This window comes from Pogoniulus pusillus, chromosome 12 (assembly GCF_015220805.1).
Source record: "Pogoniulus pusillus isolate bPogPus1 chromosome 12, bPogPus1.pri, whole genome shotgun sequence".
NCBI lineage: Eukaryota > Metazoa > Chordata > Aves > Piciformes > Lybiidae > Pogoniulus > Pogoniulus pusillus.
In genome coordinates, this window is record NC_087275.1 from 11,160,412 (window position 1) to 11,181,845 (window position 21,434).

Genomic DNA, 21,434 nt, shown 5'->3' on the forward strand with positions numbered 1-21,434 from the left:
TCAATGTTGATATTGCTACTTGGACAAACGTTCAGTTGTGATATTCATTAAAGTATGGTGATATCTTGAAGTTTGTGGTATTTGTCTGTGTTGTGCTTGTGGATTATTTAAAGCAGTAGGAAGAAGCTGTCACAAATCTGGATATATCAAAATATTTTGGCCATTTATATGCTAAATGTATTTGTGAATTGTGTTTCTTTTTCCTAGATAATTATGTATGATGTAGACAGGATTTATGATAATTATTATCCCGCTCTGAATGGGAGAATACAATTTACTAAGTCCGATCCAAGATCTGGTGATGGTTCATTGGATATCCTGAATTTAAAGGCAGCAGACACTGGCACATACCAGTGCAGAGTGAAGAAGGCACCTGGAGTTCAAAGCCAAAAAATAAAGTTGACTGTACTTGGTAAGATAAAGCTCTTGAATTTTCAGTATCATTTTTAATGTATTTATTCCTGTCTTTGGTATTTAAAATGGAAAATTTAGTTGGGCAAAATTGTACTTATCTGTGATGATGCAGCCATTATTGAGGCTTTGGGAGGGGTGGACATCATTCTGTTCTGGGAGATGAAGGGAATAATCAGCATTAAAAAAAATATTCTACAGCTGGCTTGTGTTTCAGAAAGTTTTTCCACACATAGACTTGATTTCTTGTCCAAGCTTTATCTTGAACAAAATGGACCAATCTACCAGCAAACAGCTAGCAAGCATTTTGATTGTGACCGCTGTTAACTAAGTTATACTTTGTTTATTAGTGAAGCCAGCAAGAACTAAATGTTCCATTGAAGGATCACAGGAGATTGGAAGAGACATTACCTTGAAATGTTCATCACAAGAAGGATCTGCACTTCTGTCTTATGACTGGAGAAGAGTGTCTGGCACACAGGGACTTCCTGCCACTTCCATGCTAAGTACTATCAAACTTTATTCCTCTAAAATAGTTAAGAAACACTGCATTCATGTTTTTTGGCATTTATTGACTTCTGAGCGTTACATGCTCATTACTAGTGTAAGTGTTACTTATTACTTTCTCACTGGGTAATAACTGACTTTGGAACAAGCTGGCCTTTGTTTTTTTATTCATACTGGAAAGTATTTTGAGTTTAAAGTTGAGATTCTTACCATTAATCTGCAGAATCATGCTGAGTGTGTTCTTTTGTTTGCTGATGTTGGGTGCTTTGGTGCTCAAGTGGACAGTAGGAAAGAGACAGAACAGAGCCTAGGCTAGTGGTTACAGCTGCCTTCAGGAAAGTGGAGATAAAACCCTGAATTTTGTAAAAATATTCAAGTGAGGTCTTCATGGTTAAGTGACAGAGCTTTTTGTTTAAAAAGGGTACATATGTTCAGAAGAAAAATTGCTAAGAATAACAGAAGCCTTATGCTCCTCTTAGAAGAGCTGCCATACAGGAAAGTTTTATATATTCTGAATTTCGACTGGTGGATTCCAAATTAGTGTAGTGGCAATGTTGGAATTTTATGATGAGTCCTTCATTGTAGAAGCTTAATTTGGGTTAATTTCTGGTTTTATGAAAGTTACACTGGAATTTTTTGATGCTACTGCTCAATACCAGTTTTTTCAATCTTCTTTGTAATTATGAAAGCCTTAAATATTGAGATGACGTGGTTTCCTTCCAGATGAAGTAGAGTAGGAATCTACTTAGATATAGGCACTTGAAGTCCGATTGTGGAATCATGTGTCTAAAAATAGCCAAAGTGGCTATGGGAGACAAGTTGTTTGGCTCTTCCATAGGAGTCTCCTATCCTCCTTTAACTTATGTTGGAGAAAACGCAGATGTTGCTTCAGCAAGATTAAAAAAACATTACTTCTATGAACTTTTTCTTTACATTCTATGATCTTATTAGAATACACATGTCTGAAAGTCAGCCACATACGAAGAACTTCATACTGTCTTTTTTGAGTTTATCTCATGGTGTTGCTGTTCAATATCTCAATTCTTGTTTTGACAGTTGGTCTTTAGTGCTTCTCTGTTGATTGAGTTCTTAAGCTTCTCTCATTATTCTTGTTCTTTCTCCACATCCCAAATTTGTTTCATGGTAACAAAAAAAAAATCAGTTGACAGTAGCAGTGTTGGACAAGAATGAGGAAGTAGCCAAAAGTGTAGTATTGTCTCACAAAGGTAGCTGCCAATGGCTTTGTAAGCCCTGGGGAAATAATCTTTGTTTTCACTGATTGGCTTCTACCCTGTCAACATAACTAAACTTAATTGGTCACCCACTGGAGTGCAGTGTGTAGGTAGATCCTTGTGCTGAACATGGATTCTGCAGGCATCTGAACAGGTTGTGTAGAATTGGTTTAGAGATAAAGAAGGGAGAGCTGGACATTTTAAGCATATGTACCTTTCAGTTAACTGAACAGTTACTCTGTAGCCTGGTATTAAAGTGAAGAAATGCTGTGGAATAAATTTTAGAGACTTTTAGAAATAATTATATTTTACAGCATGAGAGACTTTAGGAGCTTTTTGATGTTTAAGAGGACATTTTTGAGTTATGATTTCATCTATGTGCTGTATTAATTCTGTAGTATTAAATATGGAGTTAAACTTTGGAAAATAGTAAACCTCTACCTTCTGTTTTATAGATAAGAACACAGGGGAACTTGTTTTGAAAAATGCCTCTAAAGACTATTCCGGCACATACCATTGTGTTGCCTCAAACAGAGTTGGCACAGATGAATGTTCTGTTGAGCTGAATGTCACCCCTCGTAAGTGTTTGCTGTATAATGTTCACATAGTCGTTTGTTTATTAAAACCATATAATGTTTTTTTTCTCTATACTGCTAAGCAGTTTAAAAATCCAACCTTGTGTAACTGGTGGCTGCCACTTCAAGTCTGTACTTCTCAAAATGTATGCAGAAAGTGGTTAGTCTTCTTGATTTAAATACATGTGATCAAGGCATGCCCTTTGTGATTCACTGATGTGCTATACCTTGGGTTGTGTGGAAACACACTGGTTTTAATGTTAAGACACAACAAATTTGTCATATCAATTTTGTAACTTAACAAAATTTATCTATTCTAGCTATAAATACAGCTGGTGTAATTGCTGGAGCTATTATAGGAACTCTCCTGGGTCTTTCTGTACTGGCTTTTCTTGTCTTCTGTTGCTGTAAAAAACACAGAGAGAAGAAATACGAGAAGGAAGTACATCATGATATCAGGTAACAACAGATCTAGTTTCTGAGTAGTATTATTTGAGGATTAACTTTTAAATGTGTATTTCTGCAAATGAGATACTTAACAATCAAGATTATTGTTGTAATCTGGAAATCTTATTAACATGCTAAAAACTTGCCAGAGAACTTTGTTTTGGATATGATGTAGGTAGTCTGTCTAATTTCGGTAAGCATTTTAAAGGCACTGAGTACTTGAATTGTGGGCTGGCTGGGGTTGTTTGGTTTGGTTGGGTTTTTTAACTCACTAAGTAACACATGTTGTGTCAGAACAGGCAGAAACAAGCTGGAAAATTGTTTTGTAAACCTGCACTTAGTATCAGCAACTGAACTTCTGTTCTACAGTTGTTTTGCTTCTCTATTTCAGAGAAGATGTTCCACCTCCAAAAAGTCGCAGTTCAACAGCCCGCAGCTACATAGGCAGCAACCGCTCTTCTCTGGGTTCAATGTCTCCCTCAAATATGGAAGGATATACCAAAACTCCATACAGCCAAGTCCCAAGCGAAGACTTTGAAAGTCGTCCTGGTCAAAACCCAACCTTTGCACCTTCAAAGGTAGCTGCACCTAATTTAAGTAGAATGGGAGCTGTTCCTGTGATGATTCCAGCACAAAGCAAAGATGGGTCCATAGTATAAAATATTAATTTAAATGCTGTTTTTAATGTGTGCATTGTAAGTATTAGAGAGAACTACTGTGTTGCATCCCTCGTTTAAATAATGGCATGCAGTTTTTTCTTGAAGCAAATGAACAAGTTAGTTTGAAAAGCCACCAATTCTCTGTTTTCATTTTAAACCTGCTGTTATATAACAGTTGAACTGTTGGCTAAAAGCATTGAAGTTCCTAAATTAATATCGGACACTAAAGGTATTTGGGCCTCAGGTAGGTTGCTGAAAAGACACTGTCAGCTAATGTGTGGTTCTGAGTGTATAGCAGTGGAACAAGTGAGAAGTAAAAAAAGCATTTCATAGGTAAACCATGAAAGTTCTCAGTTTCTGAAACTTTATCATCAACTTTGGAATTACACAAACATTTGAACTTGGCCATTGTCTGATGTAGTAGCAGGGGGCTGAAATTCTGAGTGTGACTTTGAATTCAGTTCAAACTAAGGATTTATGCAGTTCTTTAACCTGCTAATATGTTTGGAGCACTTCTTGAGCTCTTACTTCAGAAGCTATCAGTTATTTGGAGCTATCAATTATTTGATTGGTTCAATTAATGAATCTCTTCTGAATTTAAAATTGCAGTGATTGGAAATGTGACAGGAGACTTTGCAAGCTCTTTGAAATGTGACTTTCTGTAATGAATGCTTCTAGTTATGTCAGCTAACATAATGCTTACCTGATACAGGAGAACCTATCAGGTCACTCATAGTGGTGTCTAAGCTTTAAAATCCATAGTTTAACACTTAACATATTCGTTCTTACTGTGACAATATCTTTATATAGGTCTTGAGTTAATTGCACCTTGTATTTTCCAAAGCCTGTTTAGATTCAAAAGCAGTGCTCTTAATGCTTTTTCCAAACCAATTACCAAGAAGCTCCATGGGGGTTTAATTAAAGCTCTTAAGTAACTGGGTTTTGACATCTGTCATCTTGCTCTAATATCATCGTGGAAACATCTTTTCCTGTCTACATTTTAGCTGTAGTTTACCTTTGTTTTAAGATGCTAATATCTTTCTGTATGAATTTTCAAGGAGTGTAAATCTCATTTTGCTTCTTCAACAGCCCTAAACGTTATGACCAGACATTTACTTTTAAGAGCAAAAGTTTCATGCAGCCAAAATCTGAGAGGAAATAGTTACCCAGAACTGGTGATGTAAGTCTTGTATTTCAAGACTAAACCTCTTCTTCCCAGTTTTGTAAACTTAAAGCATTACAGGAGGAACAGAACAATTCCTTATCCTACTTTCACACAGGTTTAAGGACTTCCAATAGCATCTGATGACTAACATTAATATACCTGTGGAAGCTGGATATAAAGCTTAATGCATTTTAAATCCTTGTAGATATTTTTCTTCCTGTTTTCTACTGTCTTCATCCTGTGCTGGGGGGCAGGAGTGGAGGAGTCCCTTCAGCTTAGTCTAGCTGTAAATAATAAACCTGAAGGTATTTTTAAAAAATCTAAAGACATATGTTGATGAATGAAATACCTGAATAACCTGCTGAAAGATGTTAGTATGCAGCAACAGTGTGAGAGGAAGCATTTTCCCAAACTTCTAGGTTTAGTGTCTGCTTTTTTGTAGCTGCTTATAGATCTGTGATAAATCCTTTGGCTTACTACTAGATGTTTTTCCTATCTGTAGTTAGGTGCACTATCAATGTAGAGAACATACCCTTCATACTGAATTTAGAAACTTGAATGGCTCTTAAGAATTCTAGACCTACGGTTTTAACACATTTGGGACTTTTTTAGATTGTAAACTGATTAGAGGTGAGACTTTTTTAATCTTCTTGTGTGCCTTTTAATAAACTTTGTCTGATTGTAACTTCAGTTTTTATGAAATTTCTGGTGCCTAAACTTACTGTTTGAACAGGTGCTTAGATGATGGTACAGTTCTTGAAACATGACACTGTGATCTGATTTCTTGATTCTTATGTACTATTAATACCTCTTCATGCCTATTATTGGATGTGACTTCAGTGTCTCTCTCTCTTTTTCTATTTCACGATGTCAGTTAATCCTTCAATTGCTGATTATGATCTAAGTGTTCCTGAAAACAGTCCAGCTGTTTGTACTAATGAGATGCACGACTGACTTGTGTGCTAAATATTTGGTTTATTACCTGTGCCAAACATGCTTATGAAGAACAATAGATAAGGAGACCTCTTCTTGCATCCAATTATTGTGATAGAAGAGGCTTCCAAGATTTTAATCCTACAGTGATTGTTTACCTTGAAACTAAGGCCTTCCTTAATTGAAAGGGTATAGTTGTTATAACTACAAGTTGAGTGCAAAACTAAACTGAATCACAGACTGAGAGATAGCTATAAGCCTAAGCAACCAGGCAACAAACCTACTGAATTTGGTTCTTAGCCATCTGTGGACGTATGTGACATTAGCTGTAGGTTTTGGTTTTTGTTTGTTTGCTTTTGTTTAATTTGTTTGGCCTGAGACCCTGTACTTAGTCGGGTAAGCTCTTGGACACACTAGAATGGAAACCTATTTCACTAGAGCATACAGAGCAGAGTTTACACATGCTTAATGCTCTGTCAGCTCGTACAAAGTAATAAATGGACAGAGCAGAAGAGTGGTGCGATGTGCCCTCAGAGCCTAGCTGTTAGGCTTAGCTGCCTTGACAGCGTCTGTCTATTCATGTAATTGCATGGAAAATGAAAGAAATAGAATCTGACATAGTCCTTATCTGAAATAAAGAACCTCTGGCTTGGGGTAAATTTTATCTCAAGTTGCAATCAACATGCCTTTTTGAGTGGAAACAACGTTACTATGAAAAATTAATACTGCTAATTTAAATTCTTTTTGTCAATAGATTGTTCACTTACACTGGATTATGATTCTCAAAAGCAGCTACTGTAGTTTAGCACAGCTGTGTAAGAGATGAACTGGTTAAACATGTGAGGTGTCCGATCTTACAGGTAACTGCTAACAGAACTATTTTAGGAAGTAATGGCAGCTGATATACCAGTTAGAAGGTGGCATTTTTAATGTCTCTTTAAAAAAATATAAAAAAGGAAGGGTGTATGTGTGTGTGTGTCTAGTACCATTATGTAAATACTCCTAAGGGAACTCAAGAAACCTCTAGTTAATGTCATGACTGTAAACTTGCCTGTTGAGGACTAATATATATATAGAGAGAGAAAGAAACCCCTCCGTTTTAGCATGGTATAAAGTGAATAAAGTGGTAGACTTGTAATACTGTAGAGGGTATGTAACACTTGTCCATACATTCAAAGCATTTTCATAAACTTTATGAAATGGATATTTAAAGATATTTGTGCAAAACTTCCTTACCTAAAAGTGACTGCTTCTTCCAAATCTGTGTAGCACACAGAAATGCCTTGTTGGAGGGGTGAAACGTGACTTTTGAAAGAAATGTACAATGCATACATCCTTAACAACTCTGATAGACACATTCATATTAGACATATGCCTCCTGCTTGATAGTACAAGTAAGGCTTCTCAATTGCAAGTTTTTCTTTAATGCTGAGTATTGTATGCTGCTGATCTCCACGTTAGGCTTTTGTTCTTCACGGTGTATATTCTGGATCACTTCAGATGTTTGTTCCAGTCTAAAGATGTAATGCTATTTGTGTCACTTAAACCTTGTTTTATACACTTGATAGGTGCTTTATGGGACCTTCTGGTTGTATTGGTCCTTCAGCATTGAAGCACAGCTCAACTGAAATCAGAGCAATAATATTTCCTGGAATTCAAAATGTTACAATGTTATGTTACACTTCTCACACACAAAGCATGGACTTGAATATTGATATGAATTTCAGTATGAAGTTTTATATTCACACTTTTGGGGTAATGGTATTTTAAAATACAAGTATTGTGAGTGCATTTGTAAAAACAAAATCCAAAATTTAAAAATGCTGTAGTTCCTTGACAGACTTGTGTACTTTTTGAAATAAAACTGTTGGAGAAAACAGTAGTCTGTCTTTATTTTAAAGCAGCACTTGTGTATGGCTTCAGCTTTCTCTTTGTGTAATTGGAAGTGAACAAATAAATATGGCTGTGTATAACGTGCTGGCATTAATAATTTCCTTTATTGCTTTTTTCCCCCACATTAATTTCTAAGGCAAGTAAGACTTTAGATATTTTAAAACTTGCACTTATTTGTGGTTTTCAATTTTAGATACACAGTTGTGGTGATCGAGTTTCAAAACATAGGAGAATTATCTCGATCACTTATTCTGAACCTTTAAAGTTCATTCCTCTTTAGGTAGAACCAAAAATTTCTGAAACTGATGAGCTCTTCTAAAATTCAAGCAAGACTTACAGAACTCAAAGCATATTGATAAAGGGCTTGGGTTTATATTGTCAGTTAACACACGTTTCTGTTGACTCCCCACCCCCTGGCCTTGCAAACCAGCTGATTATGACCTCATAATTCTTCCTCAGATTAATGTAGTTTCTCCAGTATCACCTTGAGCACATAATTGTAGGAACTGAGGCATGGTCTGTTTCCATCAGTAGCATATATTGTATCACTGGAGGCCTGATTACCTTACATTTGTTTGAGCTTGTATGTATCAGTATAATGTATGCATATCTTCCTGTGTTAATGTGTACCCATGCCATACTAGTTATTTTAGTCACTTGTGTGTATATATATTAGAAAAACACTTGATTGACATGTGTGCACAAGTACAAATGGAGACTAATGGAGAAACCTCTAGGAATTGTTTCTATATAAAAATTAAGTTTTGTGCTTAAATGTGAAAGAGAACATAATAAAAACTAAGGTTCAGTTTTGTCCCTATTTGTAGAGCTCTAAAGAAACCTTTCTACATACATTTAATGTCAAGACTTAAGATAAAGACTTCCTTCCTTTCCTGAGGGTGGGAATTTTGTCACAGATGGCACTTTCCCATCTCAGCTATCCCTGGTCTTTTATTTGGAAATGAGACAATTGTGAATTGGACAGGCTGAGTACTTTAGCCTTGTCTCTGGGAATTCCAGCAGAGCAGCTAGCACTTCCCTGAGTGAAAGAATAGAGGATACTCAGCATGTGGCAGTTCTACAGGAGCTTTATGGTTTGCAAGTTAGACATTGCCTTGGATAAAGCCTCTTCAGTAGATTTATCTCGTTTGTTGGTGTTGCATTTTTGTTTGGGAATTTTGTTTGGGTTTTTTTGTTGGGCTTTGTTTTCTCATTGTGTACTTTTGAGCTTATTTATTTCACGTTTGCTTCCTCAGGTGTGGACCCTTGGGTTCTTTTGATCTGTGTGATAGCACCAACAGGCAATTAATTGTTAGGCTGGTTTAAAAACTAGTAACAACTGCAGCTTCCCCTTGCTTTCTTCTGTCTAAAATCCATAAAACAAAGCCAAAAGAGCTTGTGCAGAAAATAGCTGATAAAGGAGGAAGAGCAAGAATAGAGTGAAAAAAAGCTATGAACATTGTCTGCTTTTCTGAGTCTCAGATCATTCTAAATTACTTTCACTTGTAGGCTGAATATAAGCGATTGCTCAGAATGTGAAGACCTTCTCATCTCTGTATGTGGGTACTTGAGTTATGATGATTCTGTTGCCTTTTTAACTTGCTTTAGGCTTTTTGCAGAGTGGTACAGCTCAGCTATCAGAAGAAGAGTATGAACCTTTAATTGTATAAAATAAGCACTCTTTCAGAAAAATGGCCTGGAGGGTTGTCTGCATTGTCTGCAGGCCTGCAGTGTCCCTGCTTCTGACTTCCATTCAAAGTCAAGTTTCTGAAAATAGAGATCCTTTAAGAATCTATATATTTTTTTCATACTCTTCTAAGTCAGTGTTAATGTCATTCTAGTAAGTTGGCTTTTGAACAGTTCAGCTGCTCAATATTGGTCAGGTTGCTTTGAATATGCAAAGTTAACAGCATTTAGGGGCAGCAGCTGCTAGCTGGGTCCTATTTAGTGCATTAGTACAATCCTTGAACTATCATTTGGCCAATGCTCTCTAAAAGAGAGCAGATGAAGGAAAATTCTGTCATATTATTTAGGAAACGTAAAGAAAGTTGTGCAACTCATGCAGGATCCTTGTATGATGCCAGGATTTCTGGAGGCAAGTGGCTTTATGAAGAAGTTGAGTGTGTTGGTTACACAACTTGATTATGTAACAGTTTTAAAACATGGCAATATTAGAAGAGACGTTAACATCTGAAAGCACATCATTTTACCTTCAATAATCTGATTTTTTCTTTGGGGAAAAAAAAATCTCTGGAGGCACTATGTCCACTGGGAAGTGCAGAAAGCTGTGTGATGCAATGACAGTTGTCCCACTTCTTGGGACTGGAAGCTGTGGTTGTGTGAACTGTCGGCAGGACACAAGTTGAGTGCTGTAACTGAAGGGTATTGGACTCTAGGAGTATTTTTCCTAATTGCAACACAGAGAGAGAAAAGCAGCAAGTCTGATGAGCTTATGGAGAGTTTTGTAGAAGGGATGTAAATTCTGGAGGCACAAATGAACTGTCCACCCTCTTGAAGCCTATCCCTATTCTGGGTTCTAGCAGTATCAGATTTAGGGATTTCCAGACAGTCTGCAGCATTTAGAGTTGCTTATATAGCCAGGATATCTTCATTACTCAAATTGCAGAGCAGTGCCCTTGTCTACCATGCAGAATTTCTGCATGTGATGGTTTGGATTCTATGATTATTAACACTATTGTACAGAAAACCAGAAGAAACTGCAGACTAGAGTCTCTTGAACACCTCAGACAGGGGCAAACTGTGACAGCACAGCATTTTGGTGCTCTAGCCACAAACAGTGCAGTGGTTACTCAGATTATATATAGCAAGTTGTCCAGGATGTGATATTAAGGAATAATAAATCAGACATTAAATGGCTATAACAGCTAATTTAGTGTCTTCAGTACAATAGCTTTCAAATATGCAGATTTTGAAAATGATGTTTGTTAAAACCAAGAAAGAAAGGATATTTTTTTCCTTGTGGCCAGATACTGCTGTACAAATGAGGTAGCACCTTTTCATATTTATGATTTGACCTCATATCATTTGTAAGTGAAACTTTTATTCTGTACAGGAATCTGATTCTTCTTGTTTTGAGTAACTAGGTAATATTGTACTTGTGAAAGAGTAGTTACATTTCACAGTAATGTGCAGCAGAGTGTCCTTTCTCAGTGTTTAAGAGATATCTGCAGCCATCATCTCACACCACCTTGCTGGTCATCTAAAAGGATAATGTTTCTTAAGCAAATGCTTGCTGAAAGTGAAAACACTTCTGCTGTGCCTTCGTTAACTGCAGGAGATAAGACAAAATTATTACTTAAGATTTCCATTTACTCGTAGCATAGCTCAGGTGAGAGGGACACCAATACCCGTAGACCAGAAATGGTGACAACTAGTGGTAGAACGACGATACTGAATTACTTGTGACTGATGAAGATGATGACAACTCTAAGGCACAGCTGGTGGTTTGTGGAAGATGTCAAAAAGCTTATGTTGTGGCTGCTAGCACCGAAACTTTTATCCGGATAAACAAAATGCCCTTCCACGTCACTTCCAATCTTGTAACTGTCAAGACTGGAAGCTGTTCATCCCAGCTGTAAGGGCTGTAAAATAAAAAATAAGACTTGCCATGACTTTGTTCTCTGTTTCTTGTTGGTACACAAGAAAACTGTCAGCTACTAGAAGGACACAGCTTTAAAGGACTGTTTGGTCTTGCCCTGATTTCATCCTTGAGTTCTGTAATTTCGGTGTAAAATTGCTTAGCAATCACAGTGTCTTTTCTTCTCTCTCAAGCTTGCTATGGCTTGGGTGACCTCTTTAGGTAACCTGTTTAATTTAATCCCTATTTAAGATGAGAAAACTCTCTAAGTTTCAAACAGAACTTCAAAAAGATGCTGTGGTCTCCCTTACTGTTGCCATCCCACTTACGGCTAAATGCGAGTGCTTTGTATTAAGAGGAAGGAATGAATTTCGTGTTTGGGTGTCTGCCCTCTCACAGCTGACACTTGGGCATCCCTTCCTGCTGCTAAATATGACCCTGTGGCTCTGCAACACGTTGCAACGACTTGCTAAAAAATGTTACATTTTCCAACAGTTATTTCCTTAATGCTTAATTAGGAAAATAATTTAGGTAAGGAAATGGTTATTGTAGTCTGCATCAGTTTTGACATTTTTCTGTATGAACTGACAAAAAGCTGTGAACTACAGAGATTATTAAAGGAAAGGAACAGCTGAGGTATGAATCTAGTTTTTGACAAGTTTTAACAGTTATAGTGAGAAGCATTATGTTTACATTACCTTTACATGCATTATTTTTTGGGCTGGAAGTGCATCTCCATCCCTTCTACTAGCTAAAAGTGTAACCACAGCCAGATTGGCTAGCATGAGTCAGAGCTTAAGAGTTGAAATGTCTGCTCTTTTCAGATTGAAGTTAAGGTCACCAATGATGTTTCTTCATTTGCAGCTCATTCAGGGAAAAAACCAACTCAAAAACACAACTTCCTCAGACACAGGATAACATCCTGTGATGCTGTGACACATCATAGTTGTATCTTGGTTTTCTTTTAGAATGGGACAGTGAAAATAGGTTATTGTACAGATAACATGAAGTTTTGATCATGGTAAGACTTGCATGTTTGAAAGGCATCAAAGTTCTAAATACAATGTTTTTAAAGTCAGCACTGTGTTGATACTAGAAGTATTTTAGATGTATTATTTAAATATGATGCCTGTATATCAAACTGATTTTTTAGATAGTGCATGAACTATGAGGGCAGGCAGAAATCCCAGACAGCCTACAAAAATCTTTTATTCCTAGGTGGGAGGCGTGTTGGAGCCTTGATGCTGAACAGTCCTTTTTGTTGCCTGTATTAGCAACATGTCTGTGCCCCTGCTGTTACCTGGGCAAGCTAGGATTTTCATCAGCGCTTTCAGTGGGATATCCAACTGACAGTGAAAATTGGGGCATTATATTCCATATGTGAATTTTATGACAACATCCTTTGTCTGTGCCAACTGCATTAACTAGTTAGCTTGCTGCTGGCTTTACAGTTCGGTGGCCAAAAAGCTGCTGTACGTGCAAGGAAGATTAGGGCTTCCTTAATGTTTGATGTGGGTAACAGAAGCTCACTCATCTGCAGTAATAACTAACAAAATAATCCCTGGGCAAGGGAGTCTGATGAAGTGGAGGGTAAGGGTTGACATCCTGGTTCTGTCATGAGTTGTGAGGGTTTGTGTTTTTCTTTTTTTAGTGTTAACATCTTATCTCTCAGCTTCCACATCTGTGGGAATGGAAATAGTTCTGTGGACTTCAGGGACTTTCAGCACTAGAGTTTTCTATCATTGTCTTTTTTTAAAGCCATCCTTGCTGGGTCTTTCCATTCTGCCCATATAGAGCTTATTTTCACCTCTTTCATAATCTCAGAAAATACTCAGGTACATTTATTTAAAGATAGTTATCTTTGTCAGAACAGCTGTGGTTGTGTCTCTGCCATGTCATGTATTGTTGCTGTAATTCCATCCTACAATAGTCATCCTTGCAGTACTTCAAGCACTACCTGGGCAGTTCAAGTTATAGTAGAAATAATAGTAAGGCAGATCTCATTAGGCAGCTTCTTGAGGGTCTTGCAATGCATTTTCTCTTGAGGCATTTTCAGAAATGTCAGTTTGAATGCAGATAATGTCTCTCTCCTTCCACTCAGTAGCATGTAAGACAGAGTACTCAGCTGGGCCACTTGATGCTCCCTCACCACCCTTTCCCCTGCTACTCACTTACTAGTGGTGTGATAGAAGGCATTTGTGGGGTAAGGTAGTTCATCCTGTTTAGTTTGGAATTACAAAATTGGCGTGTGTAGAGTACTTTCACTTCGCTGTTAACTGCCATTAAAGGTATCTAGCCGTATGTACTTAATGCTGCTAGGCTGAGATAAACATGAAGACAGACATAAACCTCCTTCGTGTCGCATTGGCCCACTCAGCAGCACACTGTGTTTGCCTTTTTATACAGCTTTGTTTCCAGCTTATGGTGGTGGCTGACTTTTCCTCTTTCTACTATATGCCACCTACTTATTTCCAGTTAGTGAGTTTTTTCCTGCTCAAGGAGAATGAATTTGGAGGCAGTTTTTCTCTTTTCTGAGTGTACGATGTTGCTATTGAACATGCTTTTGTGAAGGCTCATTCCTTTTACTGATCTCTTACAGTTTTTGTTCCTAACCAGTTTCACTCTGTTTTAGGCATGAGGCACTTTAGACTAAATACACCATATATTGTATTTTATACTGCCCTCTGTTTTTCCAGCTGAAACATAATAGGTTATGATTGCAAGTACCTGGGCAGACAGCAGTTTCTCAGTAAATGATGTTTTCCTTTGCAAGACCCAGAAGAGTTACTACATCTTGTTTGTAAGTTGCAACACTGGTGATTTTTTTTTCTCTTTACCATGGCTGCATGAATAACTTCTAGCTGCATGCTACAGTTCACTTGCCAGACTGTATTTTCTTGTTTTTTTTTCCTTTGGTGGGCATTTACTTAGATGTGAAGGAAAGAAGAAAATCAAGACTGAAAGTATCAGGACAGTGCATGCAAAGGAGAACAGATCACATTTATATTTGTTCCTCTTTGCTCTTTTAGCTCAGTTTTAGCTGAGTTTTAAAATACTTCTGCTTTTACAAATGGCTGGGCAGCCAAAGCTCTCACCCCATTCCCAGATCATCTCTGTGTGTTATTTAGCAGATCTTTTCTTCATAAGCAGGGAATGTTAATTGTGTCTTGAGTTATTCGTGAAAGAGAGCAGGGAGGACGTGCTTGGTGGGAGCTGTTGGTACGTGAGTTCCTGCTTGCATGCCTGCTTTATTTCTGAGAAGCTAAATTTGTAAATGTTTTGGCTTTTAAGAGCTCTGTTTCTTTAGGCTTTTGCAGTAGAGTGGGCCAGGATGAACTGTGGGGAGCAGCTTAATCTTCACTTAGAAAGTCTGTGTTTAATAATTATTAAATAGTTATTTGTTTGAGAGTTATTGGTGCTGAAGGTGGGAAATGGAAGCGTTGTGTTAGCTGTGGGGCAAAGACAGGAATACAGATAGAAAGAACACTTCTTACCTCAGCATTCAGTTGTAATTAATATGCCTCTTAAAATCCATTAGAAGGATGGAAATAGAAGCATTGTGTTAGCTGTGGGGCAAAGACAGGAATACAGACAGAAGGACCACTTCTCAGCATTCAGTTGCAATTAATACGCCTCTTAATTTCCCTTAGAAGAATTGATATATAAATAATAGCCAGAATTAATTTGTAAACCAAATTCTCATGCTAGATAACAGTATCACAGTATCACAGTATTATCACGGTTGGAAGAGACCTCACAGATCATCAAGTCCAACCCTTTACCACAGAGCTCAAGGCTAGACCATGGCACCAAGTGCCACGTCCAACCTTGCCTTGAACAGCTTTAAATAGAAGGCAAATGCGATGATTTAATGACAAGGAGTGCTCGGTACTGATTTGACTTAAGCTTCCAAGCAAGGTTTTGTAAGTGTACTCCATTATTTTTACTGTGATATGCAACTGACAGATTTTATTGGATGTGTAACTCTAATTGCAGGGTGACAGTTTGCAAGGAGGTGAGATGTTACAGAGGTAGCCTGAGTCAGTTTTTTTAATTACTGCTCTTACGGAGAAGCTCTTAAGGCATTGAGGCACATTTAATAGTCTGTGAGGACTGGTGTAATAATACAAAAGCCTGTAATAAGCTGAAATGGTGAAGTAAGAAAATGAAATGTTTCCAGTATATCCATTACACATTTGTGGATTATTAACTAGGAAGTTGGTTTTTGTTAGAGTATCATGTTTGCAAAATTAATGTTAGTGACTGCCAGCAGTGTTTGAGCACAGACAGCATATGGAAAAGGCAGCGTGGAGTGGTAGCAAAAATGCTTAGTTATTTTTCTCACAGTATCAGACTTGGAATATTAGGTAAAATGATACAGAGCAGATAACAAACTAACTAGAACTAATAATTTTAGTCTTTGCATAAAAGTGTATCATCAGGACAAGTCAACAAAGACACTTCAGGAACTAGAAGTGATGGAATACCAGGCCGGTAAACTGGAATGAGACACTGGATTCTTAAAGAAAAGATATGGTTCTTTGATAATTCTTGTTCCTGGTAGGAAACTGAGGAGAATGGCACCTAGGCAGACTTTGACAGATACATTTAAAAATGTATGGCAGTGAGTTTGTGCTGCGAAATCTGCAAGCATTTTCAAATAACCTAAAGGAAGATACTGAAAATTTGATGTCGAAGTTAAACTCGCAGTCATTTAATGGCTACTGATTAATGAAGCGCACTGCTTTTCTGCAGGACACTGATATGAATTCTAATCTGAATGACCGTGGGTGATGATTGGAATCGTGCATTTAATTACTATATATTGCAGTACCTAGACTTCTGTTAATATAGATTAATGATATTCTTTCTTTTTGTAGTATGACATCGTGCACGAGATTGGTGACATAACAGTGGTATAAACGTGAAGAAACAGGAATCATTTTTTGCATGACTTTGAAGTGTGGTGAAACTCAAGTTCATTATGAAATGAAGTGCTGGGTTTTTTTTTTTACTTGATCTCACTTTAGATTCAAGATTCTTAAGTAGGCTGTGTTCAGTTTTGTAAGTACCAAATATTTTCTTTTACATCTATTTAATGTGAAGTTTGCAAAGTGACTACCAAGATTTTTTTTTTTTTGCTGCTTCTGTGTTTTGAAAAGTGTGCACAATCACTTCTCTCTGCCCCTTCACCACAGAGATCCAAAAGGTTCTGAAGTTAACAAAATCAACTCAGGTAGCAGAAATATGTAGCCTTAAGCAGTGGGATGTTGAACGAGATTGTAATCTGAAATAGAGTAGGTTTGGGTTTTCTTCTTAGCTTTCTGGTCTGATTTGATAAGAAGTGTTTAATCTATTGAGTGCTGTAGCAATACCAATGAAGTCTTAAAACCTGTGTGTGAAATGCACTGTATTTTAAGATTATATATATTTTATAACAATAAAATGTACTTGAAAGTTACAGTTAACACATGCTTCAGCATAGTCTGTTAATGTAAATGTTGTGGCAATTCATGTCTCTGCGCTGCCTCATTCTTTCTGCTACCCAGTTTACCCTGCAGGAGATCAGAGGGAAGAGCAGTACACTCTTTAAACCAGGATAGTTACAGAGGTCTGGTTGTCTCCTGTGGTGTGGAGACTTCAGGTACTGATTTCATAATGAAAACCTAACCATCTAAGGGTGAGACCACCGTAGCCTGATCCCAGTGAATGTGAACTTAGTAGTTAATTTTTGAGTCTGATGCTCTACTATCACTAAGGCTTTTCTGATAACTTATCTGTCAAAGTTCATGTAAATCAGAGCACAGTGAAGGACACTGCAGCATTTAGGCAGTAACAGCCAGCACATGCAAACTTAAACTTGCCTTTGATCAACAACATAATTCTGTGCTCTTGAGAAATAATGGATACATACCCCTGTGCTGGGTTGTTTTTCTGTTGTAAGCATGTAGATGTGAACTTAAACACTAATCCAGTGATACCTATTATGCTGTGGTCTGAAAGCAACCATATAATCCACTGGGGAAACTGGTGGTTATAATGCTGAATAAAAAAAACATTGCTTATTAAATTACTTTTGCTTCTGTTTTAGAGAGGAGCACAGCTAATTCTAGAAGAAACTCAGATGCTTCTCACCAGAAGTTACCTGTAATTGGTTTTGTAACTCCAGGTGAAAAAAAAACAACCAACCACAAAAGTGAAATCATCTAAGAAAATAATTTCTCACTGATAAAAATCACAGCAAGGAAGGTTTCTAAATGTAGGCTGAAGTAGCCAATTAAAAAAAAAGTCCCAATCTAATTTAAAGTTCAATGTTACAATTACAGAATAGATACCTTGCCTTTAAGAACTTGTTTTTATGCCAAAACATTACATTCCTCCTTCTCTCCATAGACTGTGCAGTCTAAACTTGTCTGTGAGTGGATCTTGCAACTAATTAATCAGGGTAAAATTCCATTGAGACGAGCATGAAACTTGTCTGGTCAAGAAGTGGTAACTGCCTGTATCATCTGTAGGCTGCCCACACTGGAGCTCTATGTAAGATTAAGAACTGCCTATTTAATTCCCTTGTGATCATCATTATCTAAGTGCCTAATTCCTGGTGTATTAGGGAGAAGTTACTATGCAAGCTTATAGTTCTGTTTAAATAATGAATTTTGTAAAAGAACTCTTGGTTTTTTTGCAGAAAAAGCTGCAAATCTTGATGCACCGAAGGCTGTTCTTGAAGCAATGAGTGAAACAAATTTTGTACTTCAGTTTCTATCTAAATTAACTTTTCATGTGTCTGTGGATTAAATAAAGAAATATTATAGAATCATAGAATCAACCAGGTTGGATGAGACCTACAAGATTATCCCATCCAATCTTTCACCCAGCCCTGTCCAATCAACTAGACCATGGCACTAAGTGCCCCATCCAGGCTTTTCTTGAACACCTCCAGGGACAGTGACTCCACCACCTCCCTGGGCAGCCCATTCCAATGGCAAATCACTCTCTCTGGCAAGAACTTCTTCCTAACATCCAGCCTCTATATCCCCCTGGCACAACTTGAGACTGTGTCCCCTTGTTCTGTTGCTGGGTGCCTGGGAGAAGATACTGACCCCCACCTGGTTACAGCCTCCCTTCAGGTAGTTGTAGACAGCAATGAGGTCCCCTCTGAGCCTTATCTTCTCCAGGCTAAACAACCCCAGCTCCCTCAGCCTCTCCTCACAGGGCCAGGCCACATTCCAGGCCCCTCACCAGCTTTGTTGCCCTCCTCTGGACACATTCCAGTATCTCCACATCTCTCTTGAATTGAGGGGCCCAGAACTGGACACAGTACTCAAGGTGTGGCCTGACCAGTGTTGAGTACAGGGGAAGAATAACCTCCCTTGTCCTGCTGGCCACACTGTTCCTGATACAGGCCAGGATGCCATTGGCTCTCCTGGCTACCTGGGCACACTGCTGGCTCTTGTTCAGCTACTATCTACCAGTACCCCCAGGCTCCTTTCTGCCTGGCTGCTCTCCATCCACTCTGTCCCCAGCCTGTAGCGCTGCTTGGGGTTGTTGTAGCCAAAGTGCAGAACCCTGCACTTGGCCTTGTTAACAAATGCTGCCACTGAAGGGAAATATGTGTTCATTTTGCAAAGAAATCTGTATTTAGTTTTTCTTCAAGAATCTAGTAATTGCACAGATATTTTCTCATCTGTTTTGTAAGTTACTTGGCTGATCTGCATGTTCATACCAGGTGTCCAGATATCAATACTCAATCTTCTGAAAGGTACTATCTGTTTGGTGTTTAGTCCAAGGTCTACCCCACTGTGGTCACCAAGTAATTGGTGTTAACTTTCTGCTGCTGTGGCATGAACAGGGTAGAAGTCTGAAAGCTTGTCTGGCGCTGCACAGAAAGTCTGAAGATGGAGCCTGACTCAGTCTATGTTCTGCCACCTTTCCCAGGCTTGGAAGATAACAGTGAAACCTGAAGATCGTACCTGTGTGCATGTTACTGTGTCCAGGTGGTTGTTAAGGAATCACTGTAGATGTCATGCATTTTTACTTTGTTTTCAGCATAAATCTTTTATATCTAATAGAGGAATTTGGTCATGGCATAGTCAGTGGGAGGAAAAGACCATGTCTCTTCTGCCAACACCATGAAATGAGCAGTAGTAGTACATTTCACATACATTAACTTCTTACCAGTTCAAGCAAAAGTGTGTTTGATAACTGTATTCTTGTTCTTGCCCCAAAATACCTTGTCTCATGTTCTGTATGTAGGCTAACTGACCTGGACCTGGGGAATCAGGCAATGCTGAAATGTTCCCTGTGCTTGGTAGCCTGCATCTTTGCTGTAGAACAGATAACACTGACTTGCAGTGCTTTGCCATCGTTGTTGTTCTATCAAATGGGAATTGTTAAGTTGAGATGATACATTCTAGTCCATTTAGTTCAAAACACCTACGTTTAATTTATCCAAAACCCATTACAGTTACAGACATCTGAAGAGTAGCACTGTGCTTGTCCATTTTCATGCTTACCAGCAGCGTCTTTATGATTACCGTGCCTTGCAGTCACATAGACCTTTAAGTTTGATGTAGGCGTTGGAAAATACATGTTGCAAGCTGTTACTGAGTTTGGTTACATGGGTTGGTGCTGCATCAGTGGTGTCTTGCCTGCTGCCTGGGGTTTAGGGCAAGCCAGGCAGTGCACTAGCTGAAGTTACTCATTGTCTAGAGGCTGACTCAGCTTCACACTTTTCTCTAGAGGCAACAGGACTTGCAGCAGGCTCAGAAATGGGAGAAACTGTGCTACTGCAAGACAATCTTAACATTGCTACAGCTGTAATTGTGCCTGAATTTATATAATTAAGTATTTACATAAAATGAAGAAAGCACTAGCACATACATTTTGAACCAGTATGCTCCAGAAAGATGTCAGGTACTTTGCTTTACTTTCCTGGCCTTGGACTATCTCCTATCTTGTCAGCATAAGCACTTGTGCAGCTGCCCTGCGTCACAGCAGAGACAAAAGGCACTTTAAAATGACTTACATATGGTGTAGTGTAGTTTTAGCTCAGGTATATTCATCATTTCTGTTCTGCAGGCAACTGCACTGGTATTTTGCTGGCAGTAGGAGGGGACAGTGTGAACATAGAAGAATAAAAGTACAAGAAAAGAGCACACAGCTGCTTTCAACGGGAGTGCTAAAAGGGCTCAAGGCACTCGAGTGCCCTGTTCTGAGCTTTCTGACTTCAGCTCTTCCATGATCCTGGGAAGGAGTCATGTACCCAAATTCTCTCTGCATCAAAAACTGGTGACACTGATGCTTGCAGACACCTCCTATCCATTTCAGAAACCCTTTAGTTTGAATAGGATGCACAGCTTGCATTGCTTTGCATGTGCATCCCACTGGCTACCACACATACAAACCCTCTCAAGTGTCCACCAGGTATCCATGGTATGTTCTGAGGGCATCCTACTCCAGTTAGGGTTGGATCAAAGCCATACTGGCAGCCGCTGCCACTTTTAATACTTAACAGGGGATGGCAGCAGGCAATGCTGCTGGAACAGGAAAAGACAGTACTGTAACACACTGAAGTCTGTCCTATGGCAGGCAGAAAAGTTTCATAGTTTTAAGTCTGAATTTTGATTTTTTGGGTTCATTTTTAATTTGAGAACTAGACATTTCCACTTATTAGACTGCTTGTCTTTGACAATGAGCATTACCAGTCATCATCGTACGCATTCAAAGCATTGGTCCATAGCAGTCACACCCTGGATTATCTGCCAGCATGCAGTCCCAAACCACAGACCTGATGCCCTGTAGTTAGCAGTGCTGGCTGCCATCCTGGGTGGGTTTAGTCCCAAGTGTGAGGGGTTGGTGGCTTGAGAACTCTTGGGCTGGGAAACCAGAGCTGAGGAGAATCACTTCTTTTTTTTCTGCCCTTCTGCTTCTCCTTCAAATAAAAATCTTCGCTTTTTAGAAGAAGTTTGAGTTTCCAGGCAGTTCCTAGCTCTTGGTCTCTGTCCCAGGAGTACA

The 21,434-nt window shown here is 38.5% G+C and overlaps 1 protein-coding gene across 2 annotated transcripts in view; it reads left to right on the plus strand.

Annotated features, from left to right (window-relative positions):
• The window catches only part of CXADR (CXADR Ig-like cell adhesion molecule), a 39,533-nt gene extending 22,645 nt beyond the window's left edge, over positions 1-16,888 (plus strand). Inside the window, exons 3-8 of one of the 2 annotated variants that reach the window (XM_064152332.1) lie at positions 208-412; positions 762-917; positions 2,606-2,728; positions 3,046-3,184; positions 3,564-3,750; positions 16,301-16,888. In XM_064152332.1, the coding sequence (XP_064008402.1) occupies positions 208-412; positions 762-917; positions 2,606-2,728; positions 3,046-3,184; positions 3,564-3,750; positions 16,301-16,342 (852 nt within the window). In that variant the 3' untranslated portion in view covers positions 16,343-16,888. Of the gene's footprint in view, positions 1-207; positions 413-761; positions 918-2,605; positions 2,729-3,045; positions 3,185-3,563; positions 7,920-16,300 lie in introns of those variants that run through there. The other variant, XM_064152331.1, reaches the window with a different exon arrangement.
• The last annotated feature ends 4,546 nt before the right edge of the window (positions 16,889-21,434 follow it).